The sequence below is a fragment of the Uloborus diversus genome, chromosome 2, assembly GCF_026930045.1.
Source record: "Uloborus diversus isolate 005 chromosome 2, Udiv.v.3.1, whole genome shotgun sequence".
Classification (NCBI taxonomy): Eukaryota; Metazoa; Arthropoda; class Arachnida; order Araneae; family Uloboridae; genus Uloborus; species Uloborus diversus.
This window is the reverse complement of record NC_072732.1, coordinates 175,609,979-175,631,895: the sequence shown is the minus strand read 5'-3', so window position 1 is coordinate 175,631,895 and position 21,917 is coordinate 175,609,979. Positions and strand designations below refer to the sequence as shown.

Sequence of the window (21,917 nt, the reverse complement as noted above, 5' to 3'; positions counted from 1 at the left end):
GACTGTGTTTACTTTGTCTGAGGTTTTTCACTGCAATATGCACTTTTTAACAGAAAATTTTGTTTGTTTTTATGTTCATTATGTTGACAATTGTTTTATTCTGCTTGATCAAAACAATGTTGATACTGTTTAGTTAATTGCTACTGTTAGCTTTATCGATCTTTGTAGCAATTTCAACTCAAAATTATCTCCAAATAAAAATTAATTAACCAATTTAAAATAACATAGTTTAAACAGATTTTAAATAGTAACAAAATAATGTATTCATACCAGGTTTTCTTGTTTCCAGTGGCAACAGGAATTCGGGCAACAATGACAGATGTATTTTTAGGAACTAGTATTTCATCATTGTCGTAAACTAATTAAAAAATTTAAATATAAAAGTTTAGATACTAAAGATATATGAATCAACATAAACAGGATTTGCAAAGCTTCCAAAAACAACTATAACTCATTTAAACAGCATTAAACCAAAATATTGCACAAAATATGATTTTAGAAATAAGTACATGTAACATTTCAAATAAAGTCATGAGGAAAAGTATAAGCCTTCATGCATGCATCAAAAAGTATTCCACAATTTTTCTAATTCATAAGTTTTTCCATACATATTGTTGGCACCATGATAAACTACTGAATGTGAAAACTGGCACTTTTAAATAGCAAAAACATTTTTTCCCCCACCTAATGCATTTAGTTATTTTTGATGTTTAAATTTTATAAGTAACTTTAGGTATAAAACTATCAATTGAAGTACAGTGAAGCATCATTTATAAGTTTTTGAAGGGACTCTACAAAAAAAGCGAACAAATGAAAAAACGTATAATAAGTACAGATTAATATGTATTACACTCTGCAGGGATCAATTTATAATACTTATAATTGATAACAACATAAAAGAGAAAGGTATAAATGGTGCTTCACTGTAGTTATAAACAGTAGAGAGCCCTTTTTGAGTACAACAGCAAACCATCGAATTTGAAAAACACGATTTTTCACATCAGTTAGTTTAGCATGGTTATGACAATATAAGACCTTTAAAACTGAAATTTAAATAAAACTTAAAATTTATAGGAAATGAATATTGCAAACTCAAGATAAGGCACCGTATGTGGATTAGTTTAACTTTTTTTATTTACCTTACACTCAAATAGTATAAATAAAACGTTATGCTTTTTGGAAACGTAACATATGGATAATGATTACAGTTGAGTTAAAATTTCTAAATAAGGTAAAATTCTCATGAATTCTTTTACTTTAGTTCTCAAAAATGCAGTAGAATAATATGTAATCCTTTAGCTACTGTCCGACCACGAATGAGATGGAAAGGCAAACACACAATTTACAGGCAGAAATCAGTGAACTTATTACTTTTCAGGGATGCCAGTTCGCTGCTGCAATTATATATATATATATAAGTTAGCATCAAAATTAAACCAAGCCGCTTTGAAATGAAGAAACCACGAACATTCTTTTTTCCCCTTTCCCCCTCTTTTAGACAGAGTCTTAATTGGCTGCTTTGCAATTCCACTGCAAATGTGGTCAGACAGTACATTAGTAGAATAGATAAAATATTCTTTTTTTTGTTTGCTTTTAGTGAACAGAAAATTAAAATTAATTTGAAAATGGATAAACTAAATTATTATATATTTTGCTGTAAAATGATAATAAAAAAATGATGTAAGACGAATTAAAGGGCTCGTGAAATTATTAGCCCTTCCCGCTCCCTTCCGTCAAAATCACGGGCTGAGCTTTCATCTCCAATTTCTGGTGCCCGTGATATTTCTGGACTGGAGCGTACGAAGTTCAAGCTAAAAAAATCCAAAAATAAAAAATGATACATATATTACAAAAATAATTTGATGTAATTTTCTTGAACAGAACAAGAATGAAAACTTAATTTTCAAGCAAATTAACCCTTTATGACCCGATGGGACTCAAGAGTCTAAATTTTTGGTAATTATGTCCTAATAATATCCCCTTAAATTTATTTCTCACCAATTTTTTCAATTAAAAAAATAATGAAACGCTTTTAATGCATAAAGATATGCAAAAAATAAGTTTAAATCTTTTATCAAAACATAAAAGAATTTGGGTCATCAGGGTTCCCGCTACAGTCTGAAAATCAAGCAAAGGAGTTTTCAATTTTCTGCTTGAATGCCTAATAATAGAGTAAAAAAAAACATGCACAAGATAGGAAATAAGCATGGTGTCTTGCCTAAGATGTTTATGCATTTTTCAGACTTGACAATTTAAAATCTTTCTGTCTAATTAAAAAAGGAAAATAGCTACTGTGTGTTTATTCCTTTACTGATGTCATGTATGAATTTTGAATTTAGTTATTAGTTGAAAAAGAAACATTCAAGTATATATATATGTAAAAATATATGTCAACATGTCCGTAAATTTTTTAATATTTTAGCATTTTGCTAATGCTTATTTTCCAATTATAGCACTTTTGCTAAAATTCTTTTGAGTCGAGCTTAAACTCTGTGAGTCATAGAAGGTTTAAGGATTGAATACAGAGCTTCATATAAATAGTAATTTTCTACAAAAAGTGTTCTAAAATAAGTTGTTGAAATAAAATGATAATTGCTGCATTTTAACCAAAAAGAATTTTTTATATCATCATTAGGCAATGAATAGTGGTTCTTAATTAAAATCATACAAATCAAATTAAAAAACTCATTTTTAAAAATTTTCTCCACATTTTAACTCATTTGGATAACTTATTATTAGTTAACTTCTATCTTGTTCAGTCTACTCAGCTTTAAACTTCTTCAAAAAGACAGAAATCCGTCAAAAGACAGAAAACTTTCACTCCTGATCAAAGCTTTAAAAAATATCAGTTAAGGATGATTGAGGCAGAGAGAAGCAAAGGGATGAAAGTGACAACATTAAAAATTTGGAGATATCAGCACAAATGGTAGGTGAACCTCTCTTCTATTTTGAGGCAAGAGGTAATACTAGTAGTCATGGTAGGTGCTGTTATACAGCATGATTTAGAAAATCTTTTCAATGAAAATCTACCCAAGACCGGAACTTAAAACAAGAGTTACTTAAAACATGAAAATGTCCACTTACATCCCTTTGCTTCTCACTGCCTCAATTCTTATTTTTTCAAGTTTTACATTTTTACTGATTTCAAAAAAGCCAGTCTACCATCAAATCGATTAATATCAGTTTTTCTATGCTACAGCATCTCTCCAGAGAGCCACACGAGCAACGTAATAATGAAAATAGATTAAATAGCTATTAATCAAATGAGCATATTTGGACTTTTTTTTTTTGACAGATTATTTGCTCTTGTGGCCCTGTTTGAGATATGTCTGCCAAAATGAAGTTTTTTAAGAGAAATAAAATGTACACTCGGGGATTTCACCATCTGCATGTGACAGGGTATCCATCTGTGGAGCAAGAGAAAGATGCCTTTCATTACTCGCCAAACACGATTAAATTAACAATTTTTCTTAAAATTTTGGCACACTTTAAGACCTTATATTTTCAGAACAGGAACATGAGAGAAAATAACTCATGCATCCAAAAACTGTTTAACTACGCTTTTCTGTTTATTTCTTATTTAAATTTGCTTAATCACTTCACTATTATATGGTTTCCTGGTCAGAAGTCGGAATTAAACATACTTGTGCACTTAGAACTAAGCAGTCCTCTAAAATTTGTTATGTTTTAAACAAGTTGCCAGCTCTGATGGACAGGTTCTTCTGTGTTTTTAGAAGGACTTAATTAGGATACAAACGTTGCATACAAAATGTTAACCAGCAACTTAAAATGTACATTCCTAATTCAGACACTTAGCAACGAGATTGACTCACAGGGGAAAAAAATGTTATTAAAAATTTAATTCTTAGCACATTTAGAAAGTTTTGAGTCTTATCAGTGAAATTTGTCGGAAAATGCAGTAAAATAAAGCCATTGCAATGAAGAATACATAACTTGAAATAATTTCTGATCAAAATGTAGTATCAAAGTAATAAATTAACCGACATTTTAAATATAGAGGAGAATTTTTGGATAAAATTTGTTAGGGTAGATTAGTTACTGGGTGAAGCAAAAGAAATAGACTTGCATTAAAGCAAAAGAGTCAACAAAATAGGGGGAAAAAAAAAAAAAACACACAAAGAGAAAAAAATATTTGAGTAACACTTACTCCCTTTTAAAAATTATAAATCTTGAAAATTAAACTGAGTGATTTGATTCAATTCAGCATTTACTATGAATTATTTTCAAAAAAAAAAAAAAATATAGGGGATATTTTTTTCTGAATGAATACATTAACTTTTGCTGACAAAAATATTTCAACAAATACCGCTAAAAAAAAAGCTAAAAAATTAAAGAAATGTGGAAGAGCAATCAAAAAAGATTTTTATTTAATCAAAACATTGTGTAAAATACAAATGTTCAAGCTTCACAATTTCTTTGAAATTTAAAAGTTTATAAATAATTAAATGCACACCATAAAGTTAAATGCACATAAAATCACAAAAAGTACAATTCTAGACTTAAAAATATGATTTAAATCATTTTGTCTATGTAACTTCAAAAACTACGGACAAGTTTCGCTCAGGAACAGTAGACTTTAAAATTGTGTATAACATACAAAATAATTAACATGAAATATGACAACTACTATTTTACAATGATTTACATCACAAACTATACATGTTACAGTAGAACAACACATAAAAAAAAATTATGCGTATGGAATAACACTGAGAGAAATCATTTTCTTCAAAAATGAAACCACAAGACTGCAAACAATAAAAAAACTTATCTAAAAGTTTGCAACAACAAATTAAAAGGCATTTTCTTTATATAAAAAATTTCATTTTGATTAATTTTACGGAGCATGCAAGCTACATTTTATTTTTATCCCAGTCCCAAACAATCAAAGTTGAAAGTAATCCCACAGAAAGAATAACAAGGAAGCAAGTTCTCTTGAAATGCATTGGTAATAAACACATAACTCCTAAGATATTATTTAACAGAATTAAATATTTAAATTTCAAGAACTTTCAGCAATCCAGTCAGTTACAGTAATGGAGAAAAACACTTAAAACATTTCATAGTTGTTAATTTATCACAGAAATGATGTACTAGGCAAAATGCCACTGATCAAATTTTACTCAGCAGCTTTTTCAGATTAAAATAAATATAAACTTCAAAATTTCAATTAATAACAATTATCTCTATATCAGCATCACAATTTACTTCCGTTTCAGTTAATTGATCAAAATCAATCATACTAGTATATTTGATATTTTTATGCATATCATTTTTTTGGTTATTTTTAATATAAAGCTGTGAAGTAACCTACGATGAGAAACACATTCAACTTCAAAGAATTGCTTCATATGCAAGTTATTTACAAAGAAAACACATTATCATTCTAATTTACTGAAACAAACAGTTATAACAATTTTGATAATGCATGAATCAAAGAGTGGATGAGTAAGTAAAAATAAATGGTTAGAGAGAATACGAGAGCAACAGCTTCATCAAGCAGGGTTTCTTCATCCAGCCAGAATATGACCAGGTTTTCTGGATTGGCTCGGTTAGAAAGAGCAGGGTTCAAGACTCCACTGTATTTTGGAATTCCAAGCATGTAATCTAACTGCCCAAAATCATAGATCTTTAAAAGGTATAGATAGGCCTTTCTCCAACAATGCAGCGTATTTCAACCAGAGAAAGTGGGGTCATCATGATTCTTCCGAGAATCACGTGATCAAGGGACATCGTATCTCCCTCTTCTTGGGCAGCAATGACATACCAATGCAAAGTGTCATTTAAAGTCTAGGATTGTCTGAAGATTTTCATTATACTAATGTGAGTAATCTTGAACTGTGTGAATCTGAGATTTTCTAGCGAACGAAGGTTTGATGAATGCGATGCCTATCTTATTTAAAAATTTAAAGACTTTCTGACTAACAAAAATCTTTCTGCTAAAGGCAATTAAAGTCTTGTGCAGAGTCGAAATTTTGAATGTTTAAAACAATTTACTGTACAGACAGAGCATTATATTAAGTTATTGAAAACAAGTGATGAAAAATTAATTATAGGATGTCTGCGAAAAACTAGATTTTTAGGTTTCATAATTTCTATGAAAACTGTGCTGGGAATATATAAAAAGTACGTAAGTGCCCGAATTCCAGTTCTAAACTACATAATGGCTTCCAAGTTTTATCAGGATCACCTTGAAACGTTTTTCAGTGCGATCAGTTTGCAACGGGGATTGAAAAATAATCGTCACACAATTTCGAAGTGCCAAAAAAAGATTATTAATTTATAATGAAATTGAAGAGTTCAGTTTTTTGAATTGTGCTGATTTTGACAACCTTCAAATTTGAAGCGTAACACCAAGAATTATAGAAAAATTTTGAGTTATATTTTTCTAAATTTAAATGAGCATATGTTGGAAACAGATGCAGCTGATAATCATGTTAACAAGTTTATAAAATTAATAGGTTTTAAATATTTAAGCATTAGAATGTATAACACAGTTAATTCACACAATGAAATCATTCACAAAGACCAACACATGGGAGACTGACAAAATTAATATTGTTTAAGGGACAATAATCGCTAGATTTCTACACCCTTGATTTTAAATTGTCAGAACTAACATTTTGTGCAACAAAAAAAAAAAGTTAGGAAGGTGGGGAGGGAGGAGTCAAACAACCATTCATGTAGTTTATAACTGGGCTGAAAAGTAACAAAGGAATTTATTTTCTGAGCACTTAAAAAAAACAAAAACAAAAAAAACTGAAGTTAACTAAAAATCACGAACAAACTAAAGTTTCGTGTTTGCTTAATATATTACTGGGGTGTAAAGCATGCAAATACTGCTTAATTAAACAGATATTCGATTCTATTTACATTTGTATTTCTAATTGATTTAGGGTTTTACATATGATTTTATGAAAATTGTTTCACTGGTTTTAAAAGTTGTGGAAAAAGTACACGTTGAATCTTTATTTGTATTTGAAAAATTTGATTTAAATAAAATAAAATTTAGAAGGTTAATTTTTGTTGAAGGGTTTTTTTTTGTTTTATATTTAACATTGAAGACATATTTAAAGGCCCTTGAAAAAAAAAAAAGTTTAAATAGCTTATAAATCTGCACAAAAGTGATGATGGATGAATATCTAAATAGACCATTCCATGAAAAAGTTGCTATTTTGTCTTACATTTCATTAAAAAGTGATAACTTAAAAAGGTAATGAACAAAATTTTTTGCTTAAGTACACACATACATTTGTGATTTCTTAAAAAAAAAAATTTTTGTTCATTCACCTTTTAATTATTACTCTTAATGAAACATATGAGCTATCACGTGCGAACAAAGTGTCCACTTTTTCCGGAAATGCGCTTTGATTTCCATTATTGATCGCGGCAAAAAGCGATCCTCTTCGATAAGGGAAAGAGTTTCTTGCGAGGGGTGTCCCATGATCACGTGATGTCCAATGGGGGATGTGGATGCGCTATGAGGAGAAAAGTGGGAAAAAGGCACATCTATTCCATTACTCCATTTTGAGGTCTATGCTCAAAACTGACAGTGAGCAATTTGCCAATCCTTGACACACACACACACACACAAAAAAAGAGCTCCTTAATTTCTCAAAGAACTTAAAAAAAAAAAAAAAATATTGAATTTTAATATGAAAACTCAACACCCAACACAGTACAGAACCTTTTATCCCAGGTTCAGAAAAACAGGGAAATATATAGATCAAAATAGCAAATCAAACATCCTAAAGGGGGCCATTGAAAAAAAAAAAAGGCATTTAGACTTGTTTAAGCTGTAAATACACACTGTTGGCCTCTGGGAAGGGATCCTACAGATCTTGTTGCAAAATCTATAGATCTGGGCTTAGTCATTAATCCTATAAAAATAAAACTTTCAAGCAAAGCTAAAACCAAATATTCCTGCTTCATATATTTGGGTATCAATTTATGCCGACTTTTAAGTACAATGGACACCAGTTAATTGCATCAGTGGTTATGTAAAAATGCTTTAATGAATCAAATCGTCAAAACAGAACAAAATTCAGTTTTGTTGAATCTGCCGCTTTATGGAATCAAAACTGTTTATAACAAACATGGCACCCACTGTAATAAGTTTCATTTTTTCTTTAATTTACAATGATTTGCTTTGAATTGGTTCAAGACTCTTTCCTTTCAAACATACTCATACACACACTGAGGTCAAATGAACTAAAATTTTTTCGACGTCGTTTTAATCAAAACTTAACTCAGTTTAATTGATCTTCTTCAAAATAGAGATAAATTGAAAATACAGCTCCTAAATTCAGTATAACTCATTACTTAGATAAAACAGACAACACAATTTCAGTATGTGCAAGTTAGTGTGAAACTCGGAATTTTGGGCTTTTTCTTCCTTAATATGCTTTACGGAGAAACAAAAAAAAAAAAAACATGTTATCAGCTATAGTTATAAGCATGTCATTTCACAACTTTGATACACCAGTCCTCAAAAAATAGCTAATTATCAAACAGCATGACATTGAGGGTCAGGGATTTATGAACCAAGTTCGGCATTTAGGTCAATTCAAGCGATTCTCACATTCTGCAACTTATAGCAAAAATAAAAGGTTAACCCCAAATGGAACGCCATAGCATTTTTAGAGCCAACTAGCAACTTGGATCCTTTTGCAGCTAACTGGGGCCTATGCAGTCAAACTGAGAATTGACGAAAATTCATAACTTTGTCCAGATACCTTTCAAGTAATGCCGTTTGATAGTATTTTTTCTGAGTATAATGTCACATTGTGGTGTTCGGTTCATTCCAGAAATCAGATGTGCATTAGGCAAACAGTTTTATAGCATCAACTCTGCGAGTCTTCTGTTTTCTTTCTTCTAATAAGAAGGCTAAACCTGACAGTTTCAACAAAATATTTTTTTGTACTTTTCATACATCAAGCCAATAATGGAACATCTTTACCCCCCCCCCCCCCCAATTTTTTTCTTTGCCACAAAATACGACCTGACAATCTTATTCGATACTGTTATCCTTGGTTTTAACACTATTACTAATCTTAATACAGTAGTTCACTCACATGTACGGACTGTTTTAATCAAAAAACCATCCCTAGCAGGTAATTCTGGTTGCGTTCTTGTTGTCCACGATGGTGACAACAATATCGTACCTGTCATGAATAACATGCATTCCTGTGATGTGATTTGATTCCCCCCCCTCCCACTTTATTTTGGTGCTTTCGCAGAGCTTATCTATTAGTCTTTCTGTTCACATTGAGACAAACATTCAGCTTAATATTTTGGCGTTTGACATTTGACGATAAATAGACCTTCAAACAGTTTTGAATGCTAATCAAAGACACAAATTTAGCATTTTGAACATGCCAGCTGCTGTATTAAATACATAATTGGTTTCATGCACAAGATACAGGGTTATTCACACCCAGGTAGCATACAAATTTTAAACGTTTCATAAATGTTTCTAATCGGCTGCCTGCCACAACGTAAACAACCATTTTAATATGTTTAATATACAAATCATGCTACTTGGAACAGTGGGGCTAAATGAAGCCCAGATTAAATGTTCACTACAATGTCACTGCACACTCACTTTTGGCAACTCAATATTTCGGAAAACTTGATGCCTCAAAGCGGCCATCTTATCTGTAAGTGACACAAAATGAGAGAAATACAGTCAAACTCGCTTATAACAAGCCCTGATTTTACAAGAACCCAGATTTAGCGAGAAAACCAGAAATACTTGGTTGGTACAATGTTAAGCCAATGGGAGCGAGTCCCCTTTTAACTAGCAAACCCCGCTTAAAGCGAGCAATATTTTTGTGATTTGTAAAATTTCTATTGAATTCCAGCTAGACATCTTTTGGTAAAGTTAGCGATTAATCATAATTCCTGAGAACAAGTAATGACAGCACTTTTTTCAATTTAGGGAGTAAAGAAACATCTCACTTTTTGCGAGCACTCAGTTATAAAGAGCAAATATCCCCTTCCCTTTGTGCTCGTTATAAGCGCATTCCGGAATTCTGATGAATAAATGTATTACGATTACTATCACTCAGGCTCGTACCCAGGATTTTCAAAAAAAGGAAGGGCTCAAGAATTTTTTTCTTACAAGGTTAAATTTTTAAAGCAAAAACATTAAATAAAGTGCATTAAATAATAGATTTTGACTTTTGATATTTACTTCATATATTTAAAAATAATAGTAATAATGATAATGCAGAGTCATTTAAAAGTTAAGAAAATAAAGTTTTATTATTGTGACATTTTTGATTATGTAAATTGGCACATTCATATATAAATCTTTTAACCAGAAATAAGCATTTGGGAAATAAAATTGTTAACAGTTGTAACAGCAGGTCTTGCATCAATTTACTTTGCTGCAGATGGAAAACCATCAATTATGGAGAAATGTTAGGATCTATTTCTTTTTAAAGGGAAAATAACTGTACAGGGTAATTCCATTGTGACTAACATAACATTTAGAGCAGTTTTTTAATATCATTATCTGCGTTCTAACTTCATTTTTGCGATGATACCAAAACCAGGGTGTTATTATTCTCTGCACAGATGAGTTGTTCAAGTAAATACAAAGAAAAAAAATTTTTACTTTAATTTTTGAAAGTTAGAGAACATTTTGATCGATGTGACTAACATAACAGATTTGCAACCCTCAAAATTTCGTATTGAATTCATTAACATAATTCTCTAAAATAAAACAAAAAACTAGTTTTTTTTCTCCTGATAGTATCTATGTGAAAGGTTATTGTAACATTATTAATTTCAAATTTGACATATATTTTAAATAATATTGCAAAATATAATATTTTAATAAAGTTTACCTGTGACTAACATAACGTGACTAACATAACATGCGAGAACACATTTTACTTAAAAAGTATTATAGGTAATATTAATACAAATGTTAGAATGTAAGTAAGATTTTATTGAAAGTTAACACACAGGTTCTCTTGTAAACAAAATTTGCAGTTCAATTTTGTAATTGAAACGATAATGCCCTCGAGAATTTACAGTTGGTTGGGACAAGACTTTCGAAATTTGAGCTCTTTCAATCCAACATTTGTCCTCATTTGTGGGAAACACAAAGGTTGCTTCAGTGCTTTTTTTCATGAAGAGAACTTCATAATCATTATCATTAATGTTTAAAATCTGCCCGACGTATTTCTTTTTGGACTTGCAAGAGGTGAATTCCACCACAATAAAATCACCCACTGTCACAGTTTCTGTATCTCTGAGCAGTACAGGAGAATCTACTTCAAAATCATTGACAACTTCATCTTCCACAATTTCTTTCAAAACAACCTCTTTTCTGGGAATATCATCCCCTGTATTTTGCAATAAACAAATTTTGAACTTTCCCATATTCACGACACAGCGGGATGACTGAATGCCCTCTACAGGATTCACATTTTCAAACAACACTTCTAACTCTTTCTTCTTTTCAGCCATGTCGCTTTCACTAACGAACAAGCAATTTATCTTCAATTCTTGTTTTTTTAATTCCAGAAAGAACTCCCTTGCATTACTTACCACAGCTTGCCCACGTAAAACTCTGCTCCACACATTGTGTTTTATAACGGCACCTACTCCATCATGTGGGCCCTTTCCGTGATAGGATTCTGTAAAATTCCAAGACCTGTTGATATTGGAGGAAGTTAAAGTCATCATGGAATATCTGTTTTAAAGTGAGCAGCAGCTCCATCTGTCCATAGGAACACTGATTTCACAGTAATTCCGCATATTTCTGCAAAGTCATTTAAAATTCTTTCGTTGAAGATGTTTACTTCATATGCCGAGTGCCTACTTGCGTCGGAAATTACGGCGTAACATTTCGAACCCAGTTTATCAACGTTTAGAAAATAGATGACTGCAGTATATATGGTCACACTGATTCCTACATTCCAGTGTGCCTGCATCACTTCATCTTGGTGCTTTATACTATAATTTTCAGCAAAATCAGTCTGCAGAATAATTTCTCCAATGCCCAAGTTTTCTTTTTGTTTTTGCAGCTCTTCAGCCTGCCGCTAAATATTGTAAGAATGCTTTAAGATATTTTTTGTCTGCTCCATCAGCATTTCTTTCAGTTCACAGTAGCCAACACATAACAGTTCAAGTTTCCCGTTTTTCTCCTGATGAAAAGAGGTGATTTCGTCAGCATTCCATGAGGATGTTGTTGACAGAAGAAATTCCTTGAAATTGGTCATGTTGCAAAGGTTGCATTTCTGCATCATACAATTTGCAGATTTCCTACTGCAAACAATCAGATCAATCAACTCACCAATTTTCTTTGGCCCAGGGTTGAATTTGCAAGCTGTTAATAGAATACTTAAATTCTCACAATATACACAACAACAAACTCGGTGATCTTTGGTTGAAGCCAATTGCACTTCTTCTGGGCGCAGTTCACAAAATTTTGATATTCCTAGTGGGTTCCCATGATTCTCCTTCTTATATATATCATAGACTTCTTTTAAAGTGTACATTAACAGCCGTTTCTGCACTCGTTCCTTTACACCAGCTTTATTTCTTATATTCTTGTAATCACGCTTTCCTGGCAGCTGTCTTCAAATTTCATCTTTCCTATAAAAATTCTTAATGATATTTACAGTTTCTTCCGGCAGTGCACTTTTCCTTGAAATGTTATCCGAAGGTACTCCACTCAAAACTTGTAAATTTTCCCTTGTGGCTAGTTCTGTAATTATGGTAAGTCGCTTCCGTGGACTGTTAGGAAGTGCTGAAGAAACTCTTTTCATTGCTTTTCCAAATGTTTGGCGTGTAGTGAACGGTGATTTGCATGTAGTTAATAAAGCAGCCTCTTTTGTTTCTTTCCGTCGTTGCCTCATATTTTTCATTCCTTTTTGTGATTCCAACCTGTGCTTTTTCTGGTAACTTTTATCACATTTTCGTCTAACTCTCACAGCTTTCATTCCTATTTTTGCCTTTTCTCTCTCTGCAATCCTCTTTTCTTCACTTTGCCTAGCACGGCTTTCCCTTTTTCGTTCTGCAGCAGTTTTAGCCATATCAAGTTGTTTATATAAAAAATGCCTTGACAAAAATTTATTTAATGTTGCATGTCATTGGGAAATCATAACTATTTCTATCATTAGTGGAGAAAGTTTCAGAGAATCAGGCCCAATCTCTTTCAGAATCTTTCTTTCACTTCTTAATATATAAAATACAAGCAGTACTATAATATTTACAAATTTAAAGTTTAACACTTAACTTAAACATTTCATTCATTAAATTCTAAAAAAATTATATATTATATACATGTTAGAGAAAGAATCCTATCTTATATATGAAGTTAGTTCTTCTAAACAACCATGTAGTCAAGCAACTTTTGTTCTACACTTTAGTTCTGGTTCTAGGTTGCTAATCCAAAAAAACGAAATTTTATACTTAGATGGAGGAAAAAATACTTGTAATAAGAAGTTCAATAAATTTATGTGTTCCCAAATTAAATACAATGTTTGCTTAATATTCAGTTATTTCTTAAACAGTCATGTTATGTTAGTCACATAGTGATGTTATGTTAGTCACACAAACTGATGTTATGTTAGTCACAAGTACTATGGCTACAAAAAAGAAAATTATTTGTGTACAATCTTCTCAATCTAACTGTACCCATAATATAAAAGAGATCAGGGGAAAAAAATTTTTAAATATTATTTTCAGAAGAGAATAACTAACTTTATTTATGTTTTTGTGACTAACATAACAAGTAAAACAGAGTGAACACTTATTGCCTTTGAAATATTAATTTTATGCCTATAACAAAAAAAATTGTATTTTATTGTAAAGAAAAAGAACCCTGCTTCATATAATAAAAACAAATTTCATAATTATTTGCAGTTTTTTAAAATATATATGAATGTAAAGAATTAGAAAAATATGCGACATTTTGGAAAACTGCATATGTTATCTTTACAGCCATTTTTTATAGGTTTGGAGTAATATTTTATGAAAACTGAAGTTAAATTATAGCAATTTGAGAAATTATCTTTAAAATGATGTATTATACAATATATATATTGGAAGATGAAAAAATCATGTCTAGGTTGACATTTACATGGAATTACCCTACAGTAAATAAAAATATATGTAACTTTGTTTTCATTTACTAAATTATCCTTAAGTAAAATTAGTTTAATCCTTAAAACTAAGCTTGCCGAAACGTTCAACCAAATGCCCCCCCCCCCCTTTGCGAGTATTCAAAAAGGTACACACTGTACTGGCTGGATTTTAGAGTGTTTTGAAGAGTAGTTCATTCTCAAAGCTGTAAAAATGGTTACTAACTATGAGCCTAAACAAGGGATAATAATAAAAGACGCAAGCAGATAAATTTAAACAACTTATTTCTTACATGTTATTATTTATGAATTACTTTAATATGCAAAAATTGAATGAGGAATAAAAATTAGAATATTTACTTGCATTTTTCATTTGCTGGGACTTTTTTTAGAAAGTCTTTTTTGGTTTTAATCTTGAGGCAAAATCTTTATAAGCTAATCTGATATTAATTTTGCAAGGCAATACTTAAAATGACTTGATAAATGATTTGATCATCTGTAATCAAATTTATCTTTCAATGGGAAATGAAGTAAACTGACCAGGACTTAGTTTGAATACTGGGACGTCTGGGAAGCCTACCTAAATCCAACCTTTCAGGCACAGCTTTGTTAGTAATCCTCATTGAAATACTTATCCTTTCCTTAACATTTTTAATACACATTTACTGATAGTTTCCACTTGCCAACGTTAAGAAAAAATTTAAGAGAACCGGATTTTAAAATTTGAGAAAAATGAGTGAAAGCTGTTTTCCTTCACTTAACCTTAAAAAAATAGACAACTCAATTCTCAATTGTATAATGAAAACCTCAAATAACTTTTCTTTGTGACCAATAAAAGAAAGTTACATTACACACACTTCCAAAAGTATAAATTATTTTATGTAGGCAACAATGCCTTTAGGCACGACATTTATCATGTTTTCTAGTATTTTTAGAAATGATTCGAGTTTTGAATGAATAGTGTAGGAATGAGGTTTTTTCTGGATCTCAATGTAACATTTTCAAATCGATTTGGACCCCAACTAAAATTACTTACTGATCCATACTCTATAGTATCTGGGCCTGTATATAGTTCAATATAAAATAAGTATGAAACTTATCACTTAAGCATTTCAAAATTGCTGCTGATTTTCTTAGTTTCAATTTAAAATTTACTTCAAATCGAGAGTTACTTTCACATTGTCAGTAAAATGAGGGGGGATTTTTTGGAAGGGAAATGTGTTTCTTTTTTTTATTATTAGTTTATTGTTTTAACATTTTAGATTAATGTTATTATATATATTTATTTATTATCAAAATAAATTTTTTCAGCAAAATATGAGAAAAAAACTGACACCATAGAAATGTATAATAGCAAGTTAGTGCTCTGATTAACATTAAAACCTATTAAATCTTTAATGTTTATTACAGATGCAAGGGTAGAAGTGGTCAACTTTTAATACATAGGACATTTTCCACCAAAAATATAGGACACGTTTTATGAATAATACTGATATGAAACTTCAGAAAAAAAAAAGTTTTTACATATATATGTACTTACGTTTAAGGCCATTTTAATGCCTCGACTGCCTACATTAATCAGACTGTGCAAAATCAATTTTTTCTCCAAATTTCACTATTTTTTTTTGAAAGGTACATGAACCTTTTCTTTTGCCTCTGATTGTTATGCATCTCTACAAGAATTTCCCATTTCTTTATAAATTTAGTATTTAGTACTATGATAAATCATGATAAAACCGAACACTTTCCTTGGTAGTGCATGCATAATTTATTGCTTTCCCAATTGCAGTACGTAAATTAACCTTAAAACTCTTATTATAGAGTCAATGCTTTAAGATGATCTTTCTTATGTCAGTATCTTTTTGTTTGCGAGAAAAACCTCTTTCAACTGATGCTACTTATGAAAGGTGCTCAAGACTTGCACTACTAAAAAAAACCCTAAGTATTTGCATCTAGAAAGCTGATCAATTTTTATCATTACGAAGTATTTTTCCAAAATGAATTAATTTACATCCAAGTAACATCCAATCCCCATTCCTCGAAATTTTTAACAAAATGGTGACGCATCGATGGAAGGATCCCGTAAAAATTTTATTTCTTTTTTTTAAATTTCTGAAAAGCCTTTTTTTCAATAATCAATTCTGCTAAAAATGTAATGTTCAAATAATGTAAAATTCTGCTTTTAGTAAGAAGTTCAAATTTTGAATCCAGGCAGGGTTAATTAATCTTTTTTATTTTTTGCATAATTACCTACATTTAAATATTTCAAATAGACCTTTTTTTTAACATTAATATCGGCCGAATCTTCCCACATTTTGTTGTTAGTGAAAATTCACTGGCAAAGTGCTTCAATAGTTTGCAGAGCTTGTCATAAAATATAGATCATTAAAGCTTTCTCTTAAAACAAATTGAAAATTTTGTCAAAAATACTCTACAAAATTTAAAAAGACAGGTGCTGGCAGAGATTCCGAAAAAAAATAAATTTTTTTTAAATAAATAAACATTTTGTTTTTAAGCAGGCTTGAATTGACAAGTCGTGAAAGAAAGTGTGAATCAAGTGACCAAAAGGCTTTTCAACGGTGATTTTCTACAATTTTTTACAACAAACTATAAGAATATAGGAAATATAGGACAATTTCAAAAATATAGGACACTTTTGATGCTTTTTTTGAAAATATAGGATATACAAGACTACTTCTACCCCTGCAGATGCAATCTTTTTTTTTTAATCGATTACTAAACAGTATACTAATGATATACCCTCAATTGCACTTTAAAGTATATTTCAGTGCTTCAAAAAAAAAAAAAAAAAAAAGAATGCATTTTGGGAGCTTCAGCTTTAAATTGATTAAAAACATGTTTTGTTTGACGATTGTGTTGGCTCGATCTTTACTTCCTATTTCTTTGTGGCTAACCTCATAGAGATTGCTCTGCTCATTAATAAGATAGCAGTTGAAAATTGTCAGCGATACCTTTTGTGCTAGCTGTCTTCTTAAAATAAATTTGAAAATAGAAAAATTCCAGATGAGATATTTCATGACCATTTTAATGCATATTGCGATTTTCATCAAGAGGGATTTCTGAGAAGGTTGCGGAAAATCATGTAATTCCACACCCTAAGGCCACACCCCTGCTTCAAACCATTGCATAAGTTCAAGTAGATTTTTTCTTACATCTTTTGCGGTGTATTTGTGGTTTGAATCTGTCCAACTCATAGGGAGAAAAAAGATAAAATTGCACTTTTTGTTTTATTATTATTGCATTATTACCTTGCAGGACACTGAATTATAAGTTTTCCCACAACTTAATAGCAGTATTACAATCCAAACCTAATATGTTACTTCACTTATCTCCATCCAGGATCAAAAATTGGCCAATGTTTTTTAACTTTAATTGTTTTGGAAGAAATTATGAAAAAGATATATTTTTTGACTTCAAATAATATACTTCTGCTTAAAACAATAGTTTGAATGACAGATAACTTCGAAATAATAGAAGTCATTAAGCTTAAATTCTCATGCCTCTGAATTTTTACACGAAAGACATTGAAAATATTTCATATCTTTTGCAATTTTTTCTGCCTAACACATTATTCAATACCATTGCTATGTATTAAGCACCACAAAAAAAAAGGAAATACCTGTCTTTTAGCAGCTTTAAATTAGAATTACGCAATGTAATCATATTAGAAAGTCATCAGTTAAAAAAAAAAAAAAAAAAAAACAGGAAATCAATGACCATCAATAAGTGTCCTGCAAAACAGTGTTCAATTGATGAAACATATAAACTTATTGAGGTTGAATCTGCAAGAAAATATGAATGGTATCTCTAAACTTTTTTTTTCCTTGCCAGCATTGCAAATCAATTTTTCTTGTAAGATGCATCAGTGATGATTTGGTTATACAATTTCTAAAAGCAATTTTTTTTTGGACATGAAATAATACATTCTGAAAATGAAAAATAAAAGATAATACAATGTTTATGTACAAAAATTTGTAGGAAACTGCAGACAGATGTTTCAGGGCTACAAGTTTTGTGCACATTAACATTGTACTTTATCTTTTACATTGAATGCTGATATGTTATTAATAGACTTTTCTGCCACACAGCAACATGTGTATAGATAAATGATACTTTTATATTTGAGTAATTTTCCATATAACATGCTTTAAAAAAACTATTGTATAATTACAGGGTGAAAATGGTGGCTTCTGCTTAATGTGATATTCTAGGAACATGAGCCTAGTTTAAAATTCAGTATTCATGCAGAAAGAGGGTGCGGGACTGGGTTGTCTGGTTTCTTCCAACTCTGAAACAAATGCCCCTATCAAAATATCATTTCCCATTTCATATACAGTAAACTCCTGATCATCCGTGGAATTGAGTGCTGCAGATAAACAGCAAAAAGGCTTAATTGAGGGACTAATAATTTAAAAATTGTTCGTCCTCAAAAACTTAGCAGCTTTGAAGTATAATACTTTCTATATAAACAATGAAAAGATATACAGTAGAATAAAAAGTCTTTGTATTTTTCCTAATCAGGGTTTGCCTATATGTATTAGTCGATACAGAATATATATCACAGTATATCCAATATTTATTTTGAAAATATCATGATATTTTCAATATTTATTTTACAACTATGGCATTTTTAATATAAAAAGTATATCAAACATAGTAATATCAATCATTTATTATTAAGAATACCGAAAAAGTTTACTATATTTTGATGATGTACAGGCTGTCCCAAAAGGTCGTTTACAAACTTAACATGCCGGTCTGTCATATTATGATGAACAAGATTTACATAGGAACATGTGTTCGCAAACGCAATGCTGGCGCACTACATGCTCACAAAGTCAGACACTAATGGATGCACAACATGTCGCATATCTATTACATAAAGACGGTTTTATACACAACATTTTAGAATTTAAGCAAAGCTTAAAACAGTTGCTAAAATTTGCGGCCCGCCAGCTCTCATAACCACGTTGCAACGACAACGCAGCATCGGTGAAATCTTGTCAGAATGGATCGTTATTACGACGATCGGTATTTAGTCGTAGCGACGCATGTATGACAGCTAAAGGCAGCAAATTTCAACAACAGCTATAAACCTTCCTGCAAAACTAAAATCTTTAAAATCGGCTTTGTGTGATAAATATGCGACATGTTGTGCATCCGTTAGTGTCTGACTTTGTGTGCATTTAGTGCACCAGCATTGTGTTTGCGAATGTATGTTACTATGTTAATCTTGTTCATCATGATATGACAGGCCAGCATGTTAAGTTTGTAAACGACCTTTTGGGACACCCTGTATAATGCATCAATGACATAACAAAGTAATATAATATATTTTTTTTTACTTGTATTTTATGTTTATAAATTTATTAGCAATGTAACAGTTTTTTAATTCATATTAAAAGTGCCTAATTAAATATTAAACAATGCTCAGAAAAAAAGAATGTCTTATGACAGTGCACCAACTAATGCATATTATTTATTTCTGAATCCAGGGTTCGTACTCGATTTCAGAAGTAAAATGAAGGAGTTTTGGAGAAGTTTTGAAGGAGTAAAATGAGATTTTGAAAGAGTACTTTTGGGCTATCCTTAAATGCTGTCACTTTTTTTTCAACATATCTGACCCCTTTTCCCCTTCTCACACTTCACCTTATTCCATTCCTCTCACATGTCATATTTTTCATAAACATATTGTTACATAAAAACTGTGCGATGTCATTTTTTGTCACACTCTCTCTTGCACTTGTCACAATTTCATGAGTTCGTCTTCCCCTCAAAGTATGACATCACTTGTGGATGACTCTTTTTAAAATGTCAAAACCGCGATTTACTACACAATTGTTCTCTTAACACAACTCACTTAATATAGTCTATAGTGGTACATCTACTTATGTATTTTTAAATATTTATATAATAATTAGATAAACTGACTTTAGCTGCTGAGAGTGTGGTGGAGAGAAAAGCAATAATCATAAAACTTGAAAAAGAAACAGCCAAGTACCATTTAAGCATCTACTACTTCACTTATGAAATGCTTTAGTCATCTAATGATATTTTCATGTCCATCTTGATGAAAATAAATAAATACATCAAATTACTACATTAAAGTCACCCTTATACCTTCGTCCTTGAGACAAAGTTGAGTTGCTATGACAGTAATTGATATTTTAAATTACTGTCATAAAGGAAGATTATGTAGTTTTGATCTAAAAAAGAAGGAGTTAAAACCAAAATGAAGGAGTTTGAAGGACCCTTCAAAAAAATTTGCTAACTGAAGGAGTATTGGAGGAGTTTTGAAGGAGCGAACGAACCCTGGAATCATAACTGTAAAAGTAGTTAACAGAAGAAAAATGAGTAAAACAGCTAATGCCAAATTAACTAAATTAAAATTGATAGAAATTTAAAATGAAATATAAGATATAAATAATGAAAGTAAAATTAATTTTAAGTCTACATATCGTGATTATAATGTAAGAAAAAGGGATTTGAGGTAGTTTGTGCTTATTAAAAATATTGGATATATATCAAAATATCGGATATTTTCGAACCCTGTGCCTAACAGAGCTTAACATCAATGAAGAACAAGTGTTTGTACAATGATGAAAGCACAATACATAAATGAGCCCAGTAGCAGAAACTTTCTATCCAGTCTGCGACACTATTTTGGGAAGCTGAAAATAATCTGCAGCATTATTATCAGTTTTGTTTAGAGTTTTCATAAAATACACAAGTAAAGGTCAAGACTAAGAAATTTTCCAACTGGCCAGTGGCCGTTAGATCTGAAAAACTTAGTGGTCACCACTGTCGCTGAGTTTTAAAGTATGAAGGGGGGGGGGGGGGCAGTTTTTTCACTACTTCCATAAAAATAAAACTCTATATTTATGAAAAGCAATTATTGAATACATATTTATTTAATGTGGAAAATTTAAGTTAAAATAGGTTTTTTAATTTTTTTAAAATGAATAAATAAATAAGTTAATAAATGAAAAGTTGCAGGAAACTGTATTTTAGATGAATGTTTTAGTTTATAGCAAAGTTTCCAAAGCAACTGCGCAGGTAATAATTCACATTTTTTATGAAAATCATTAAAAAGAAACATAATTTATTGTACATTTTATGTAATCTTCAATAGTTTGCATTGAGGTAAACATTAAATTCTGTTTTTGGAAACTTAGGCAAGTAATAATCTCGTCGATTTCCATCTTGCGAATGACCAAACATGGCGTCTGCGCGAAAAAGGCGTGATTCTAATTAGATTTTTGAATTTGTTACATAAAAGTAGAAATCAGTAGTGGATGGGATAGCATGAACCGGCCCTGGCATTTACTAGCCAACCGGCCCCTTAAGAGTTGCTCCTTGAAGAGGAGATGCCCCCTTCATCTTTGTTTTCAAAGGTGAAAGGGAGAGAGGATACAGCTTCCAGTTTTAGGAGGACTCATATTAGGAGAATTGTGTTTACAAATGTGGAGAAAAGTTATTATTTTTAATGAACACTTGCATAGTAAAAAGAAATATTCGTGCAAATGATGAGGAGTTCCAGTTGCGGGGGGTGCTCCCCCGGAAAAATTTCGAAATTATAGCTACAAAAACGTATTGTTAGACTATTCTTAGATGATCTTGGCGGATGTTTCCGGGAGGGAGAATTTGGAGATTTCCCCCAAAATTTTATCGAAAACAGAGCTTAAAAACGCATGTGTAAGTTATCTTTGGAAACACTTAAGAGAAGGAAGGGGTACAGAAATTGTTTCTAGGCAAAATATCTCAATTGAAGTT

General features: G+C 30.9%; 1 protein-coding gene across 1 annotated transcript in view; it reads right to left on the bottom strand.

The window, feature by feature from the left end:
* The window catches only part of LOC129216170 (E3 ubiquitin-protein ligase RBBP6-like), a 66,721-nt gene that overhangs the window by 36,306 nt on the left and 8,498 nt on the right, over positions 1-21,917 (bottom strand). The window contains exon 2 of the mRNA XM_054850341.1: positions 271-358. Coding sequence (XP_054706316.1) covers positions 271-358 — 88 coding nt within the window. The remainder of the gene's footprint in view (positions 1-270; positions 359-21,917) is intronic.